General features: G+C 42.2%; 2 protein-coding genes across 5 annotated transcripts in view; one reads left to right on the plus strand and one right to left on the minus strand.

The window, feature by feature from the left end:
* Nucleotides 1–19,972, plus strand: part of LOC142388547 (apolipoprotein A-I-like) — a 282,451-nt gene that overhangs the window by 198,459 nt on the left and 64,020 nt on the right. The gene's annotated exons all lie outside the window — the stretch shown is intronic.
* The window catches only part of sik3 (SIK family kinase 3), a 36,829-nt gene that overhangs the window by 8,551 nt on the left and 8,306 nt on the right, over nucleotides 1–19,972 (minus strand). Inside the window, exons 2-16 of one of the 3 annotated variants that reach the window (XM_075473934.1) lie at nucleotides 12,590–12,706; nucleotides 10,887–10,950; nucleotides 10,298–10,459; nucleotides 10,085–10,209; nucleotides 9,842–9,965; nucleotides 7,995–8,113; nucleotides 7,543–7,653; nucleotides 7,322–7,453; nucleotides 6,711–6,788; nucleotides 6,125–6,234; nucleotides 5,546–5,702; nucleotides 5,303–5,452; nucleotides 5,135–5,208; nucleotides 4,173–4,307; nucleotides 2,997–3,138 (exon numbers count right to left, since the gene is read on the minus strand). In XM_075473934.1, the coding sequence (XP_075330049.1) occupies nucleotides 2,997–3,138; nucleotides 4,173–4,307; nucleotides 5,135–5,208; nucleotides 5,303–5,452; nucleotides 5,546–5,702; nucleotides 6,125–6,234; nucleotides 6,711–6,788; nucleotides 7,322–7,453; nucleotides 7,543–7,653; nucleotides 7,995–8,113; nucleotides 9,842–9,965; nucleotides 10,085–10,209; nucleotides 10,298–10,459; nucleotides 10,887–10,950; nucleotides 12,590–12,706 (1,800 nt within the window). Of the gene's footprint in view, nucleotides 1–2,996; nucleotides 3,139–4,172; nucleotides 4,308–5,134; nucleotides 5,209–5,302; nucleotides 5,453–5,545; nucleotides 5,703–6,124; nucleotides 6,235–6,710; nucleotides 6,792–7,321; nucleotides 7,454–7,542; nucleotides 7,654–7,994; nucleotides 8,114–9,841; nucleotides 9,966–10,084; nucleotides 10,210–10,297; nucleotides 10,460–10,886; nucleotides 10,951–12,589; nucleotides 12,707–19,972 lie in introns of all 3 variants that reach the window. The other 2 variants (XM_075473933.1, XM_075473935.1) reach the window with 2 other exon arrangements.

Here is a 19,972-nt window from a genome sequence, read left to right on the forward strand (position 1 = left end):
TGTAAATGATGTTGGTCATTGGACAGCTGGACACATGTATCTCCTCTAAATTTATTAACCCATGTGACACTTAAGTAACGATAATCCCAGCAGGTCAGAGCAGGTCTAAGATGCAGCACCTGCTGCAAACATGATGATTATCCCTTTCCCTACCTATCCCTCCTCGCGGGTGAGGTAATCTCATTGCAAGGTCACTGAAGATGATGTGATGTCTCAAGAAGCAGCTTGTTGTTTTCATAAGTCTGAGAGTCAGTCTGGTAGCCTGGTCTAATCTTAACAAGTACACAACACTGAGTCTAAGCTGAGTGGTGAATATAGACAGGACAGAAATAGTCAAATAAAACCCCCATTTCTTCCCTTTTTTTTTTTCATCACCACAAAAACTGAAAGGAGGAGCTTTCCATTTACTCGCCCATCTACCTTCCAACTATCCCATTTGGTCATGAGATTTGGTTGGTGACCGAAAGAATGAGAATGCTGAAATGAGTTTTCTTTAGAGGGTGGCTGGGCTCAGCCTCAAGGAGGAGGGGCTGATGTTCGTTGGCATCAAGAAAAGTCAGCTGAATTGCTTGGGGCATCTGATTAGGATGCCTCCTGGTCACCTCCCTGTGGAGATTCATCGAGCACATCAACCTGGGAGGAGACCTCAGAGCAGACCCCGAGCCAGCGAGAGGTACATCAATTCTGGCCTGTGAATACCTTGGGATCCACCCCCAGGAGGCGCTGTCAGGTGTTGAGTGAGAGGGATGTCCAACTTGACAGATGGACAGAAGGAGCCTTAATAGGCTTAGTAACATATACCTGAAACAAGTCTGAGCTGCTGCGGTCACATTACCAAACAGGCATCCACAGTATCTGTGAGATAATTCAACATAGGATCAACTCCTCGGAAGAGTCACACGGATTGTTCTCTATCAAATATGTAAATAAATAACAGTGCAGTTCAAAATGTCAACATGATGATGAGCTGCAGCTCCAAGTCGTTTTATACAAAAACGTTAAAAAGAGGCAGCGTCTGCAGCTTCCATTCTACGATTATATATAAAAAATTATCAACTACTCCCATCCACCGACGTTTTCTCTAACACGATGCTCCGAGTTTGTTAGCTTGGTATGAACGAGCAAAACCACATGTCATGACAAGAACTGTAACTGTAAGAACGTTAATAGTTTTGCGTCGTGCTGTGGCTCCTCAAGCAGCCATAACCGTGGAGACGGCTTCTTCGGATCAAGTAAAAGGTTGCGTTGCAGTTAATAACAGCTACACCGGTACTGCAGTGCAGCTAAAAGTGAATTCTTTTTGCAATAAATAGTAAAAATGACTCTATACAGACAATTATCTTATACCTCGCTTCATGCACTGTCCAATCTCATGCAAATATTGTGTACACCGTAGCTCTTTCCATTACTTCCACCGGCACGCTTGGATAAAATCATGAAAAACATTCACAAAAAAAATAAATCCTTGACTGAATGCCGTTGCTTTAACACAAAAAAAACATTCATTTTATGGATCGTATGGATGAAAAAGTCCTGTTATGTTCTGATCCCCGGCTCTGGCCTTAGCATATCATCACTGTCCTAATGACAGAAATAAATCCTCTATGTGATGCTGCTAAACCAGCTGCTCCTGACGGTCCAACAGTGAGAGATGGGTAATGGCAACAACTGTAGTTTGTTCATTTTCAACTCACGGCGACTAGAAATTCATTGAAACACAAACAAAAAGTGTCAAAGAATCTCACGATGATGAGCACAGAAATTTCACATTGAGGTTTGTCGCGCTTATGTCACGACAGTTTCACAGGTTTTGTTGTGCAGCGGGGGTGAGAGAGAGGAGAGAGGGGAGGGCGCGTCAGTGTTAATCCGGCCTGCGAAAGCCCAGCTTTGCAGTGTCAGGTCTCTTTGTTCATATTCCCAAGAGAGTAAAAGTTTCCGAGCATCCAAGGAATAAAGCCAGAGGGGTGAGTGAGGGCAAAGCATTTCTGAGATCTCAGCACCTGGAGAAGTAATTGTTGAGTCATTGGTATCGATCTGGGACGGTATCGACCCTCCAGAGCATGAAGGGAGGTAACTAAATTAAATGATGAAAATAATGGTGAAAAAAAATACATGTGAATTTAAAAATAGGATGGGACAGTGAAAATGGATAAAGAAAAAAAAAAAAAAAAAAGCAGCAATTTCTTTACAATTTACCCATTCCAATGATGCTTGTCTGCAGACAGTAAAAGTTGCGTGTCGAGCAAACGGCTTTTTTCCTCGGAGTGACAATAATTGCATGCTGTAAACGGTAAGTGTCAGCTGGGTACTGTGACTATCCACTGTGTTCAAAACCAAATGCTATTTATCACTTCAATTTTTAACAAACATACGCTATCATTTCTTTTCTGTAGGTCTTTTTCATGACTTGTTACTTCTACCCCTGCGGGCACTGTGCTGAAATGATAACAGATAGACTTTGTTTTTCAAAACAATAAATGATTAAGTTACAACTGGGTCAACGATGAAGGGTGGCTTTATTTTTTTCATCATATCAGCTTTAAATCAATCAAACGAGTTGGTAATTGACCTTTTTTTCTCCCCCCCCCCTTCACTGCTCCTTGTTTTTGTTCATTCAGATGCATTTTCATCACCTCATTTTTTTCATCGTTTCATTTTTGCTGCTTGCTAGCCGTTTTATTTTCTTCAAAAACAAGAGGAAAAGTAGGAAAAAAGGGCAGAAATGACATCCTTTCCATAAAGCCAGCCAAGTGGGACGATGCCAAAAAAAAGGGCTATTCACATTATGTCGCTGCTGTATAATCAAGATGTACCACTTAAAATGATTTGTGTTAAAATATTCAAGTAACACCCAGTTCTGGATGTACCAAACACGCAATGAGTAACGCTGTGTTGGCTGAGCGAGACGAATTCAGCTATTTTCGTTTTATTACAATGAGTTCCATGTTTACCCCTAATCCCCCCCCCCCCCCCCTCCATTAAATCAAGAGGTGCACCTGCTTGAGTTGCTTGATGAGGCTGCTGTTCTCTAGATGAGCCTTGAAGGCCTGGATGGTGGCGGCGCCGTCAGAGAACCGTCTGACAGGAGAGAAGCGTTCCATGGGGAGATGAAGGGTATTACAGTCCTTATAGCTGGATCTGAAAAGGGGACCACAGGGTGCAGACACAAACAAGTGTGTACACAAAGCGCGCGCACGCACACACACACACATTTAAACGTGACAGGTAACCCAGGCACAATGACACACAAACACGCACATTCGGTCGTGGAGACACAGATGAGAGACAGAAACGGACAGATGAGCTCTTCGAACCTGCACCAAAAGTTCAAGTGTCTTGTCAGTGATTCAGGAAATGTGCAAAACCGACTCCAAAATTCACACAAGTGATTTAAATCAGAATAACACAGTCTAGGCATGAATGTAAATCATTTCAGCCATCCTGCAAATGGTGCCAGAGGTAAGAGTGCATTATCCGCAATACATGCCATGTGAATACGATATGCCAATATATGACACTGAATATTGGTTATTGAATCCCCCCTCCCTCCCTTAAAAAAAAAAAAAAAAAAATCAGGCTCTTTCCACGAGTTACCCTTAATGTGCAAAGTTCAGGAGATAAGCTACTTTTTGCTGGTTAGTAAAGGGCACACAAACAACAACTATGTTTCTGCACGCGTGATGAGCGCTTTGCATGTTGGGATTGGATATGATGCAATGCAGCAAAACAACAAATAGAGCAGCCAGAATTTGAGATGTATTTTAAACCACAGGTTCAGGCTGCCTTCTGTATTCACACACAACCGTTTGTAAAACATGACAACACACACCCGTTTCCAAAGACTTTCTAAACTGAGGAGGAGAAAAAGTGAGATTTAGGGAAAACAACGGCCTACCGAATTTTGGTTGTGAACCCGTCACACACCTCTTCTTTCCAAGTTTGTGGAAAGAGAAATCTTATGAATCCTGGTTTACTGGGGATGTGGAGATAAGCCTGCCCTGTGCTACAAACTGCACCTCCACCACCATTACCGACAGAAATATTGTGTGTGTGAGTGAACGATAAAAGACAAAATCGGGCTTCATATGCCCTCATTTTTAATGTGTGAATCTGACAGTTTGTGTGTGAGTGTGTTTGTGCATATACAGCTCAGAGCGGATGTGTCCCCTCACCGGGTGTGTGTGTCGGGGGCCCAGCCCCCCCTCTGGCGGGGGCCCTGGGGCCTCTGTGACTCTGTCGAGGGCTCGCCATGCGAAGTGCTCGTGAGCGCGTGCGTCGTGTGCCGCTTGGAGCGGTTCGCCAGGTACCTGGGCCGCAGGGAGGGGGAGGACGGGGATGAGGGTGGGAGACAGGAAGCAGCGCTGGTCAGCTCTCTGTCCTCATTGGCTAATGGAGATAGGGGGGGAAGGCCCACCCCTTCCCACCTCTGCCAATAGGTGCCATCATTCATATCATCTTAGCCAATCAGAAAACATCAAATGAAATTACACCACAGATGAATGCTGTAGCTTATTGGTATTAAACAACCTCCCAGCTTCCAATTTAAGGACTGGACCGGTTGCCATTTTGTGGTCATTGTTTTGTTTTTTGCAAGCTTCAGAGTTAGCAAAGCTGTGTGAAAAAGAGTGAAAACGTCCACACAATAATTTGGCATTTACTGAAAAGAGAGAGATAAAAGAAGCTTTGGGTCAGAGAGTTTGAGAGATAGAGGGGCTGTATTTGATGGCAGAATCGGTTTGGAACGGTGGCAGAAGGCACGTGTGCGATGGAGAAAGGAGAAAAGATGGGATAAGCACCACAGCACGGTGGCCACATCCCAAGGGGAAAAAGCAGAGCAGCCTAGAGGCACTCACTCCCAGCAACCCAGGACACCGGCGTAGTCAACAGAACGTGCCATCTGAAGGGACCAGCTGAAAAGCCCTGACCTGGACCTCTTCCAGGTTTTCAAAATGATTTCATAGAGAAGTATATAACTGTCCACTACATAACACAACCCCTTTACTCAGGATGCTAATTTGCTCATTGTTTTTTTTTTTCCTATCTGGGGTGGGGTGGGGGGGGTTTCTGCCAAATCCGGTTCGGACAGCACGTCTGTAATGTGTACCCAGTCACCAAAACCGTCACCCGTGGTTACCTCTGCACTGCCTCTTGGTCTGGCTCTCCATCTGAACCCTCCTCATCCACCGGCGGCACTACAGGGATAGGATGCTGAGAGAGGCAAACATTTTACTGGTCAAAGCTCATTCGCCACCTAAACAAGAGAAATACCAGCGTGTGCACATTAAGAAATCCAGACCCTCACCGGACTGGCAACGAGCGGCGATGGCCCTCGAGGCCTCTTCAGGAGCTGGGCGTGTAGCTGAATGTTGGCCCCGCCGTCGGAAGCTCTTCGACCCAGGGGCCCCATGCCGTTGAGCAGCTGCAGGGTAGGTGGCTGCAGCAGTGATTGCTCCTGCAAGACCAGTGGACGCAGGACGTCAGGTCACAGTCAAAATGAACAAAAGCTGGCTTTCAGAGGTAATAATCCAGTCCGAGCTGACAGTACCTTGTACTCCAGCTGCTGTGTTGGCTGCAGGCTTTGTGTTGGCATGAGTGTGTGCATCTGACCCATAGTGGGGGCAAGCTGGGGGAAGGGGGGCTGAGGCAACGCACCACGGGGGAAACCCGGTGGAAGCTTTTGGAGGTCCTCCTGCATCTCCGTCCTGTGGGGGAGGGAGGGACGATGAAATATGGAAGTCAGTCACTGTTTGTGTCTTAAATCTGAAACTCTACCATCAGTGTATCAACACACCCTCAAATATGCACTCACTTTCTGTGGCCTAACTTTTCGTTTTTGTCACAAGCCATTAACTGGTTGTTAGCCCCTCATGTTTGACTCCTTTTGAACATGTTTAACTTTTTTTTTTTTTAAGTCATTAACAAAACAACATTCAATATCATTTGAAACTGTATTAAAAAAAATAAGTTTGTGCTTCAGTCTTTTGTTCAAATATTAGATCATGTGAATGAATACACTGTGTCAAGTCAAACCTCACCGAGCATGGGGGGAAAACAAAAAAAAAAGGAAAAAAAAAGTCCATCCACACATTTATCAGCAAATCGCCAGAGTTGTTTTCCAAGTTACCTTTGGTCTGGTACCCCCACAGTGTGCCGCCTCATTGAAAGGTAGCGAGCCATGGCCTCAGGAGATGGCTCCTCCCCTTCATCACTGTCCAGGGCCATGCTGCCATCAGGCTAAACAACAAACACACACATATTAAGACATTAGAAGTGCCTTTTGACAGTGCAAGTTGCATGCTTGTGTACAAGTGTGGTCAGATAAAAAAGAGAATAATTTCAAAGATATCCTAGTTGGAATATATCCACTTTAAAGTTCATGCTTTCTATTAAAATCCCTGCTGCAATGCAGTAATCTGACGCATTCTTGTGTTTCAGGGTTTGTGAGTCAGAGCCTCTGTGTGTTATGTCTGAGTGTGCATATGTGATTGGAAGTGACTGATAAGAGCCTATGAGATTGGATTCCAGTCTACGCGAAAATAGTAAACAGTAGTAACAAAGTACAAACACTGAGCAGAGAAGCAAACTTTAAATAAGAAGCAGTTAGGGGTTAGAGTCACGGTCGGGAGCAAAAGTCCCGGCTTCTTCACGCTTGCTTTTGGATCACACTGACCCTGAATAAAACAAGCAAGCGGATTCCGTGGCTGACTCACCTCAACAATTTGGTTCTCTGGGTTGATGAGCTGAACGTGGGGAACGGTCATGCTAACCGGATTACCTTGTGGGTCTGTCTGCTGGGTATGGACACACACACACACGCACGCACACACACACACACACACACACACACACACACACACACACACACACACACACACACACACACACACACACACACACACACACACACACACACAGGTTATGTGAGGATTGCACTACTTTCAAAACAATCTTCTTAGAGAAGCTGGATTGACATATGTGGGTTAAAACCAACTGACTCCATTCGGTGGACGGACATGACCACTGTGAGCTAAACTCCTGAAAGTCATGAGAAATCCCGGCGTCTTAAAATGAAGAGGCTCTTAAAATAAATAACGTATGCCCAACAGGATTTCTTTTAGAAGATTAACTCAAACCGTAAAATACGCCCCATGTGGTTAACGATTAAACTGTAGGGAGTAATGAGCTCTTGCTGTGATCCACCAGCTATAGAAACCATGTTTTACAGCTACTGAAACCGTAAAATCTAAACTACTGCATCGGGACTGTTACAGGCTGTAAAAGCAGTCATCTCTCATGACGACACCAACAGAAAAGAGCTCACCTGTACAGCGTTTAGAGGATAGCTAATGCGAGGCGTGGGCGGGGCAACGCGCAGGTTCTTGTGTTTCTTGAGGCGTTCAGCCAGCAGACTGTAAATGGCACTGTAGTGATCGTATGCATCCGTTTGTAGAGACTGGAGAGAAAAAAGAAAAACAAACATACGTTTCGCTGGTGGCGTTGGACTAAAGGCTGCAATGCGTCCCCGTAAATGTGCTGTCCAACCTGAAGTGTGCGCTCTCTGTCCAAGCCCATCTCGGACATGGCTATCAGCACCTGCTCATTGATGAGCTCTATCTCTCTCTCCGTTTTCACCTGCTCACACTCTGCTATCAACTAGAAGAAAATACAGACACGGTTAAGAAACAAGAGACGGATGAAGACATGCTGTGATTCGCTTTCTGGCGAGCAAAAGAAAACGGATCAAAGCTAGTTTTTCCAACGCAAACCTTACAAAATGTTATTTTCTATACAGACCAGGTTTCTTTTTAGAGTAATCATAAAATAACTCATCGCTTACATTATTAGCAATTGACAAATCATTTGGCGGGAAGACTATTTTGTGACCGCATCACAATTCTACCGACAAAAATTCCAGCAACGAACTTTGATAGAAAAACGCAATGAGCCTGCAGAATGGATCGAGGTTTGTTGAGTACTTCAGAGAGAGGTCTCACCCTGTCGAATTCTGGGTCCGACTCTCCTTGTCTCATCCACTTGTTCTTACAGATCTGCTCCATGGTCAACCTTCTGCTGGGCTCCAGCACTAACATGTGTCTAATTAAGTACTCACAGTCTGCAATAGGACACAAACACACAGGCATATTTCTAGAAAAGACAAGAAAACTAGAAGCTTTAAATTACACCAACTATAGTATTCGTTCACAACACTTGAACCGCATTGTCCAAGTACATTTTGGCAAACTTTCCAAGAAGCTGCAAGTATTTAATAATAACCAAACACAGAGCTTCAGACGGCAAACGTTTTTTGAGATGATGCAACTTAATTTTCAAAAGAAGTGCACCCGTGCAACTTGGAAATACGTCCTCTATTTGTTTTTAGATGTTGTTGTTTTGTTTTTTTAAAATAATTGTAAACACAATATATCCACTGAACCAGCAGGACAAAATGAGATAAAGGTGTACGAGTGCAGAGCTTAAAAATCCTGACATATCCGGCAACCTAGAGTGGCGCGGGTTGTCATTTCAGTCTGGCCCTCCTGTCTACTTTCACTCTCTCTATAGAAATTAGAAAAGACAATTCATCTGTTCATTTTTCAGGCAAACATCACTGAGATCCTCCTGCAGCAAAGCACCCCCACATATCTCATGAGAACAGGACGAGGAACGTTGTGTCAAAATCTTCAAAGTTCCTCTCCTGAAATGAAGCACTCATGCAACTTGTGGTAGAATTTGGAAGGTCTGACCGAAACCACAAGCCTTAAACACGAAAACACTCTTTCTGAGAGCAAGACAATGCACAAAGTACTCAGGGACCGACGCACTTAACTGAAGCGCATCTGCCTGCTGTATTTGTAAAACGGAAGTGTACTGATCGGTCGAAAGAAGGAACTGCAATGGCCATATTTCAATACATCCTACGGCAATGTGAAGAAGGATCTGCCAATCATTAACTTCATGCGTCACATTTAGGCAAAGCCCTTCACAGAAATGGAGTTTAGGAGAAACCAACGTACAGAAAGGACACAACAGGTGTGCAGTTCATTGTCAGAAGCATTGAAATGTCAGCTAAGTAACTCAAATCAACATGTAATGCGATACATTTATGTTTTTTTTTTTAATCTTAACAAATATATGATAAATCCTCTTGATCTTTACTAAAAAAAAAAAAAAAATAAATAAAAAATCTTTGTTAGACTTGTTAGTGCATGCTTTTTGGAAAACAAAAAACAAAAATAAAAACATCAAAGCACCGTTTATCTTCATGGTTCTTTAGTTAAAGTTCTACTTTACTTTTTTTAAAGTAAAAGGGCAGTTTTGTATTTCTTTTAATTGTCTGATTATTACCGAGGCATTCTAAGAAATGCAGTCAAGTTTTTTTTTCTTTTTTTTCTTTTTTTTAAAACAGAAATGTTTAGCGTTGAAATCGGTTTACGTGGAGCTCCTCAAGTTTCAGGCACTAGTACAAGTTCCTTTGGAGCCCTGTAATGGCTCCAAAACAAACATTTGCCATATGTATAGTCTACATGTGTACCTGCTCTATTCTTTACAGTTACTAAACAAAAAAAGCAAGACTGCAATGCTCTTTGTATCTTATCCGACTTCCTTTTCAAATTTCAAACTATCTTTTAAAACATTTATTGGTCATCCTTTTTCAGCTTGAACGGCAGCTGTTAAAAGTTGTTCCTGTGTTGCGGTATAGAGCAGTGGCTCATTACAATTACAATTAATTTCAATCATGAACGTCATAAAAAAATCATAAACAATGCGTTCGATCAGCTTTTACTGTATTTGTTCATCCACTGGATGAGGAACACAAAAAAAAAAAAAAAAAAGGTCCTACCTGTGGACATGAAGAAAGGGATGCGGAACTTTCCACTGAGGACACGTGCTCGCAAATTTTGTAGCGTGCTGCCATCAAAGGGTAAGGCGCCACACACCAGCACGTATAACACCACACCTAAGCTCTGTGCAGAGGAAAGGCAAATAAACAAACAACTGAATCATTAATCAGGGGCTTTACAGGAGCTTTACACACTGCATGTTTTGTGCTGCTAGAAAGTTCCGAGCCAGTCACTCAACTTACCCATATATCTACTTTCGGTCCATCATACTCTTTGCCCTCAAAAAGCTCTGGAGCAGCATAGGGAGGGCTGCCACACCAAGTCTTCAACAGCTGGCCCCGAGAAAACATGTTGCTGAAGCCAAAATCTGTAAGCAGAGGGAAGAATCGTGTCAATCCCCTTGACAGAGGAACACACGACCCACTCGCCACAAGCTTAAACCCACATAAACACACCTGCGATTTTGATGTTGAGGTTGTGGTCCAGTAACAGATTCTCGGCCTTCAGGTCTCTGTGGACAATGTTACGGCAGTGACAGAAGTGGACTGCTGCCACAATCTGCTTGAACTTCTTCCTGGCGTCCTTTTCTGCCATGCGCCCATGAGCCACCAGGTGGTCTGCACGCACAGGGTACGATATGGAAATGTGAGGAGGTCGAGCACACTGCTTCTGCTATGCGCTAGTACAGACGCAACATCTTAGGCACCGGGCTTAATTCAACTGAGAGGCTGCTGTTCCCAGGAGACCAAAGCTTGTGAAGCATTTGATTCCATTTGGATCTGCCCCAATAAACTTAATTTACCATGAAGCAGGGAAAGCGCCACTGTTCTATTTTTCCAATAGTTAATGGAATATTGTGAACCGAGAATTTATTTGACAACATTGTGTACAAAGTTTTAATTAGAAGCAGTTAAGTTGATTTTCCTTTTCCCTGAAGAAGACCGTTCTAAACATGAGTCAACAACCAAAAGGAAACACAAACAAACAGCAGAGGGAGTGGCAATGACTAAAGTAATTAACTTCAACAGCAGGGAATTCCCTTACCGAATATCTCCCCACCGCTAGCGTACTCCGTTACCAGATAGATCATCCTCTCTGTCTCCATTACCTAAAGACATAAACAAATGAGAACAACAAGGACTCACAGACCCTCTGACAGGCCAACATCGGTTATGGGCGGCTCACCAGTTACACAACAGTATGAGTAAGCACTGTTTGGCATATAAACAAGAGATTTAAATAGAACATGCACTTCACTGTAGTGTTCGATCTGTGTTGGAGGACTTTACGTCAAGTTTTATGGCAAAAAAAATTCTGGAGGTTGTTTCAAGCTGGATGATAAGTAATACAACCCTATTAAACTTTCACGAGTCTAATGAAAGGATGCCTACGGGACAGAAGACTGTAGTTGCACGAGACAGTCCCTCAGATTTATTCAGGCTACAAACAGACATTTTCCAGGTACATTTATAATAATATAGCTGCAAGCAGCGATGTGGGGGTCCTAGCAGAATGGCCCAATAGGCAAGGCTTGGGCTGCTCAGGAAGGCGTCGTGATTCCATGCACCAAGTTTCGCATCGATACATCAATGCATCGCAGAGATACGGCCAAATGTCCCGTTCGCGTGTCGGCGTAGAGTTTGATTAGCTGCTGCGGTTAAACGGAAGTGAAATAAAATAATCCACATCATGACTTATGTGCGGCTTGGTCTGAAGATTCTATGTGCCAAGTCCCGTGGAGATTGGACAATCTGCTTGGCCTAAAATGTGTTTTGAAAGTTTTTGATTAAATTCAAAATGGCGGATAATCCAAGATGGCGCAGGTGCGTTATCCTCTTCTCTATCCAGTGATTCCATTGGTACCTCATTTATGAATTTTGGACCAAGGGGTCCAAAGATATGAGCAAAATTGCATTTTTGCTACATATAGCGCCACCTATTGGCCAAACGTCACCAAACTTCTTGGGCCTCTTACCTTAGCGGTCTTGAGTCTGTGTTATAAGTTTGACGTCATAACATCAAATGGTTGCAAAGATATGGCCTCACTTCCGGTTTGGCGGCATCAACCTCGAGTTTGATTGGCTTTTATGGTTAAACGGAAGCCTAATTAAAAATTCCACACGATAACTTTTGTGCGGCTTGGTCTTAAGAGTCTATGTGCCAAGTTTCGTGAAAATTGGACACTCTCTGTGACCTGAAATGTTTTTTAAAGCTTTTTGGTAAAATTCAAAATGGCGGAAAATCTAGGCATACGCAAATTGACGTCATAGGGTGCGTTGGACTCGTCATGATCCAAGAATTCCAAAGATGCCTCATTTGTTAAATTTGGACCAAGTAGTCCAAAGTTATTAGGCTGAATGCACTTTGAACTTTGACGTGTTGGTGGCGCTAGAGAGTAAGCTCTTGGGTTATGAAAATTTTTGACTTTGGCTTTGGCACTTGGCTGATTACGTGTGCCAAATTTCACAACTTTTTACCATAGCGTTCATGGGGCTGCCATAGACTTCAATTGCAGCAGAAACGGATGAATAATAATAGGAAAAGCTACTAACACAATTGGTTCCTGCAGCTTCGCTGCTAGGACCCCCAATAATATGTCCCTTAGTGCTGTTACTCCCAAAGTCAAAGAAGTATCAAACACCACTAAACCAACATTTATCTTATTTGTTCATCTCCTACTGGGCCACAGGTCTCATGGATAAGATGTGAGCAGAGCGCGTTGTTGGTTCTGTGGGTGAGCATTGTACCTGGTAGAGGCGGATGATGTGGGGGTGCTTCAGCAACTTCATGATTTGCACTTCTCTGAAAATCTTTTTCAGGTTCTCATCATCCAGTTGAGTCTTATCCACTATTTTTATAGCCACCTGGAGACATGGAGGCAAGGAAGGGATGGAAAAATGACCAGAGAGAGACATTAGGGTGGAAACGGTGAAGGAAGAAGGGGGTACAGAGGGCAGGCAGAGAAAGGAGACAAAACAAGAAAGAATTCACTAAGCAATACGTTTATCACAGCACATTCACATTAGTGGTATTCAAGCTGACGCTTAAATTACAGACAACAAATCAAGGGCACAGTCCCACTGCCCTGCATCATCACTATGATGCCACTATAAGCATAAAAGAATAAAGTGTCAAGAAAATAACCAGCAAAGAAGGTGAGGGAATCACTCGAGATGTACTCAATTCTGAGGAGGGAAATGTTATCCTCCAACACAAAAATAAGTAATAAACACAACTATCTGCGAGTGGCTGAGCAAAAAAAACAACAACAACAAAAAAAAAAAAACAAGGCACAGGAGGAGATAAGTGTACTCGAGGACATGGTTACCCACGCGGTCTTGTCAAACACAGCGTTTTTAAATCGGTATTCCAGCCTGTTCTGGTAACCTGGCCTAAACTGTGACCTTTGACTGAGAACACAACTGTTACATAACTACTGAGCCCTGCACAATGGCTCCAGCGGTTTGGACTGTGATAGTGTGTGACGGGAGCTTTGCTCCGCCACTTAGAACGGGGTAGGCGACTTTAATGACTTAATCAAGCAAAGCTAATGAGGATGACCCAAAACACAGCTTCTGCCAAAAATAGATTACAGAGGAATGGGGATATAAAAAAAAAAAAAAAAAAAAAAAAAATGAAAGGCATGCAGCGTGTACACATCTGATCCATCCAATTCCAAGGAGTGCCACACTGAGCTCTCCCTTTCCTGAGAAAAGACACGAAGAAGATGAGGCCATTTGAAGCCCGTCAAGGCCAACTTCCTGTTGGAGACAGGAAGGGGAAGTGAGGAAGAGCGAACAGGGGGCTCCAGAGAGCACAGAGCAGTAACGGTGACATTAACCAGCTCATTGTGTGAGTTTCCCTTCAAGGGTATTGTACAAACGGTGAAAAACATGTCCCCCGGTGGAGAGTATGATGTCCAAACGTGGCCGTTTACAAAAACACTCATGTCAGGTTACCAAAGTTCGTGCTTTGCACAGCTTAGAAAACTACTCAACTTTGTCAATTTTTGCGGATGAGCTCTTACTTTAAAAGAAAAAGTGACAATTCATCCTTTATGATTCTTTATAGTCATTCAGATATAGAACTGGTCAAAGGTTTGGGCAAACAACTTTAGACTGGGGCTGTTGATCACATTCATAAGAATATTCTGGACAGCTTCATTTAGACATACCTATTGCAGTGACAGAGAGATTGGTTTTATAATGTAAGCAGGCATTTGTCTTGTTAGACCAGTGGTGAAGTGAACTAAGCGAACTGGTTAGTTGTGTTGCTCATCACTTGGGTAAATGTCAAAATGTAAAATACATGCAAACTTTAATACTTTAAATTGCATTATCGTAGTTTTTAAGCCGCTGTCGATTACTCCAAGCACATTCTTATTGGGGGATTGAAAGAGCAGTTTCAGGTGATTTCCAAGAGTACAGCAACAAATGTATCCACCATACACAGACCAGTAGGACTATGGATTACTGGGAGCTTGTCATCTGCTTAGACACAAGTTAATAACACAGCAACACTTGCGTCCGTCTGCATGTACGTGGTAAACAAACAAGCTGGCTAAGAGAGACGCTGCATATCAACGCACCACAATACGGTTATCATACTTGTACATCACAGGATGTGGACTGTAAAGAAACACCAGCAACTTCAGCTATGTACCTCTATGGAAACCTATATCTCCATCTTTTTTGGTGCATCGCTACATGTCAGACAAGGCAATAAACTGTGTCATGCCTCTCATTCCTAAGTGACTAGATTGCAAAAGCAGAGTTACCTTTTCCAAGTCATGCTGCAGCCTTTACCCTACACCACTCTAATGACAGATATCCAGTGTGTGCGTAGTCTACTCTGGATTTACTTTCTGAAATTGACAATCCAACGTTCCTTGTCACCATCTGTACCTCAACTTTTTGTGACACATTTTATTTGCACAATCCAATCCAACACTCTCATCAGCACCCTGATGAGTGTCTGAAAATGTGCGATGCTAGCCTAATATTCAAATGATTTGTGTCAACACTCTTAGATGGACAGTGTTTAATTTCACTCTGGTGAAAAGGACTGACCAACTGGTCCTGAGATCCCATAACTTCTTACTCAACCAGCAGCCATTCAAAACACACAACAGCGAATCTGTATTTCTAAACACATCTAATCTGTCAGTCTGACTGATTGGTTTGAAATGCAATGAAGAGAAAACACCAAAGATTTTGGTATGAAGTGGGTAGAGCAAATTTTAAAGCGCTTTCCAGTATCATGTAATTTAACTCAACACACGCACATAAACCAGCCACACCATGTAGGCTAAACAATGAAAATATACAAAATCTACCTGACAAAACACCTGACAATGAAAAGGTTTACAGTGTGGGGTTTTTTTGTTTAACAAAAAAAAAAATCACAACAGTTATCAATCAACATATTGGAGAAAAAAATAAAATAAAAAAAAGTGAATACATCCAATGGGATATATAATTTAGGCTCAACAAAGCCTATAGTGTTTGTTTGACCTACATCTACATCAGAAACAGTTGGCAGGCAGCTTTGACTCATGGGATAAAGTAGACTTCAAAGTGGAAAAATCCAGTTTGATCCCTGGTTTCCCTATTCCACGTGTCGAAGTGTCATTGTTCAAGATACTGGAGCTAACATCGGGACCCTCAGGGGTGGGCGGAGTGCGTGCTGAAGCGTAAATAGCAAATAACAGCAAATAACAAATAACATCCATAATTTCGAACCACCTCCAAGCTTCTTCAGCTTAATGCTGAACACTGAACACTGGTCCGGTTGAAACCACTCTCTGCCATTTTTGCGGCAATCAGCTAGAAAACTTTTTCGCTTCGCACAGGGCCATCGAGCTCCCGCTGCACAGCCTCCTCACCAACAACGGAGAGCAGAGCCTGGAACCGGTCCTGTGTGCTAGGTACCCCAAGCAGAAGGGTTACAAAAATGGTAACGGTACAGTACGCTTTCGTGCTAATGGAAACACTGAAATAAGCGAACCGTTACGACCCAACCCGTACCGGACTGGATAGTGGAAACACGCCATAATGTGTTCCTGACTTGTAGCTTGCTTCTGATAAAAGAGCCTGCTAAATTAATGAAAGTTGAGTCATTCAGTTTAGATTCTGCAAATACTAACTAAGCACCAAGAGGCAGTATTTTATTATAAACATAATTTGGTATATGATTAACATACTGCCTTCCTTTAGGACTTCATCAACATTCATCCGTGGCTCACTTATTATTCTAAACAGAGAACTGATGCTGTGGCGTAACGTCTACAGTGGGAAGCTGTGAAAGTGCATCTTGCGTGCTTATTTATGTTCACACATCATAGTAGGGTGATATAACGTATGAGGTTAACCTTCATCTGCAGGAGATGGAGATTACAACACCCTCAGAGGGTGTAATGCTGAGGCTTAACCCATATCAGCATGTGACTGGGTCTGACTCACACACATGCTCAGAAACACCTCTGCTCAGCATGGCTGCCTGAAAACGCAGTCTTTGCCAACTGAACGCAGCCAGGTATGATAATAAATTGAAGCCTTTGTGTGTGTGTGTGTGTGTGTGTGTGTGTATATAAAGTTACAAGACATCAAATAGCGTCACACACGTGACAGGGTCATGTCAGGTCAGCACAAACTGTACGACTACGACTGCATGTTGCACATGCGCAAACTGGCGGTGCAGACGCTATGAGTCAGTTCAGTGCCCTCGGAGCTGTTTTACTTGCTGTGTGTTGTGTGTGTGGAAATGACTCAGGCTGAGAGTAGAAGACAGGGCCGCGTTACAATGTGGATAAACTGGACATTGCACGTTCATCTTTGTGCACAGCAGAGCCCACACACTTTACACTTTGGGTTAGTCTTTCAGGCCAAACCATCAGTAGTACTCATGAAGAAGTTCTGACAATTACAAACATTAGAGCAAGGTGCAAAGGGAAAGCTTATATGTTAACAAAATATTACATGCAAACAAAAGGATTTATATATGGTGGAGCGAGAAAATAAAACAGTCAGAAGCAGGAATTAAAACGACATGTGCATCAAACTGTTACCACATTTAACACAACACCTGTTGAAGCTAGCGATACACGTCAATATAGGCTTGAAGCAGCAGAGAAAAGGATAGACTTTTGTGTCCGTTAATGGACTCTCGGCTTATTCAGCTAAAACCCAAACTGTTCCCACACAAGAGCTGTGGAGAGCAGCTTAAAAACCAAATCCATTTCTCTGCTAAAATTTCTTGCTGGAATAACAAGAAAAATGAGTTGGTTCCAAGTACCACGTTTTCTTCACTGCATCAGAGATTATACAACATTTCAGAATCTTAACACTTGAAGCCGGGTCTTCAAACATTTATCGGTTTAAAATATGGATGAAAATAATAGCTAAGTTGACTATTTACTATATGAGATAGTTTATCCTCTAAGTTGTATATAATATTTCCAGCTTCTTCAAAGGCTGAGAAATGGTTTGAAAAAAGGTTTTAATGGGCGGTTTTAAAGGTTTGCAGAAAACCTCATAGAAGTCTTTTAGACACAGAGCCTTGGCTTTGAACAGGTTAATGCCTAAGATTTAATGGGTTGATATAGGGCTGGGTGGTATGGCCTAAAATGTATACCCCGGTAAAATTTGAGCCACTGACGGTATACGGTATATATCGCGGTATGGTACTTTTGTATATAAATTACAACAGAACAGTTTCTCAGTGGTTACCATAGCACCAAATAAACACTTTCAATCAGGATGTTTGCAGCAATATTGAATTAAATGTATTGTGCAAAACAGAAAACACAGGAAATATAAAAAATATATACGTTATATTTATATTTAAAAAATAAGAAAAGGTCAATTTCCTCGAATAAACTCTGTGAGAGAAAAGCCGCTGCCTCTTGGATAACGTAACTTTCATAGGCGCCTTCCACTTATTCAACATGCTCAAATATGCGTCATGTTTCAGACACCCCATTTGTGCATGTTAAGCTAACTGCTTGTTAATACGATAAGTGTTTTATTACTTTGAATGTCTTCCAAAAGAGAAAATAATCAGGATTTTGAGGATGTTACCGTTACACACCAGCTGAGACGCAGGGTAGCAAAACATTATGGGCGTGAAAACGAAACTTAGAAAATCGGCTCGGCGCATGCGCAAAACCACAAAGTAGCAAATCTCGACAAGTAGGAGAAATCGACAGAACACTGGCTTTGACTTGTTTCATATTCCGGAGCATGGTTAGCCCGCAGGTGGTAAAACAAATTACTCGTGTTACCTTGTCTTGCGATTACTGTCGCCCGGCATATCCAAGCGGATGTTCAAAACTTTGCATTACTGCCGGACTCATGAGCTATTGCGGTATAAGGTATGCCAAAAAAATCTCTACCGTTGGTGAAAAATACCGCATACGGTATGATACCGTGCATACCGCCCACCCCTAGGTTGATACATAAACACCTTGGTCGAGATAATCATGTCACTGTATTAGAGCTGTCCCAAACGATTATTTTTCAAACGATTAATCTAGAGATTATTTTTTCGATTAGTCGACTAATCTAACGACTAATTTTATGATTAATCTAACAATTATTTTTTCAGTTACCGATTATTTCAATTACAACTTTTCACACAATATGGATATGAAGACATCTGTTGTTAATATATCAATTTTTATTTAAACATGCCACTTTTTCTTGCAAACATGGCACTTCTATTGTGCAAACTGCAAAATAATGCATTCTGATGCCAAATGTAGCATCTCACAAATTAACAAAATAAATAATAAGTCACCCAGGAGGAATATATAAAAAAAAAAAAAAAATACTCTTCAAACTCTACTACTCCTTCCTCCCTCTCTCTTTGTGCAAACATGGCACTTATATTGTGCAAACTGCAAAATAATGCATTCTGATGCCAAATGTAGCATCTCACAAATTAACAAAATAAATAATAAGTCACCCAGGAAGAATATATATATATAAAAAAAAAAAAAATACTCTTCAAACTCTACTACTCCTTCCTCCCTCTCTCTTTGTGCAAACATGGCACTTATATTGTGCAAACTGAAAAATAATGCATTTCGGTGCCAGATGCAGCATTTAACAACAAAATGAATGTCACCCAGGAGGAATATACCAAAATTAAACAAATACTTTTCTACTCCTTCCTCTCTCTCTTTGTGTGTGTGTGTGTGTGTGTGTGTGTGTGTGTGTGTGTGTGTGTGTTGAATTCAAGATATAGTTTGACGGTTGGAGTGGAGGTAGACTAGAACTACATAATGGCAGAGTATAAAATCCACCGTCCGGTGTTAGCAAATAGATAACAGAAGAAACATGTCGGGACTGGTAGCGCTAACAGCTATAAACTAGGCAAACAAGGGACCTGCTCTAGTCGTAATTAAAAGATGTAAATTTTACGCCGGGAATATAACTAGACAACAACTCAACAGTCTAACGTAGCGTTTATTCAGAGAGAATCTTTGGTTTAGCCAACTGCAACTACTGTTACTGCTTGATAAATTAACATAAATGAAATCAACAGAACTTACGGTGTTTTGCTGCCATCCTGACAGAGGTCCAGGGTGCTTTCGTTTCAAGTGTTCGTGCATCGCTGATGTACTGCTGTGGTACGCCAAATTAAATTAGCATAGTCTGCAAACAACCACATTGTTAGCAGCGTTAAGGGTGAAAAATTCTCAGACTTTGGAAGACCGTGTGCGTGTTTTTTTTAGCTATATGCTCTTCAGTGCTCCCACTACTGCTTGCCGCTGCCATCGTTATGAATTCTTCTTCTTCCGTTTTAAACTAAGGCGTCTACACCGATTGGCGACTCTGGTGCATATTTACTGCCACCGCTGGACTGGAGTGAGAGTTCATCTAGTAGGTGAACGGGGACTTCAACCAAAAAAAAAAATAATAATAATTTGCGACGCATCAACGCGAATTATTCATGTCGACCAATTTATGACGTCGAATAAGTCGACTATTTGACCCAGCTCTACACTGTAGAGTACAACAACAAAAAAAAAAGATCTATTGATATGATTAAATAAAAGATCTACATTTTGAGATGCACTAGCTACCTCAGGATGCTAGTACTCGTGTGAAAGGCTAGCTGTAGTCTTT

The sequence above is a fragment of the Odontesthes bonariensis genome, chromosome 9, assembly GCF_027942865.1.
Source record: "Odontesthes bonariensis isolate fOdoBon6 chromosome 9, fOdoBon6.hap1, whole genome shotgun sequence".
NCBI lineage: Eukaryota > Metazoa > Chordata > Actinopteri > Atheriniformes > Atherinopsidae > Odontesthes > Odontesthes bonariensis.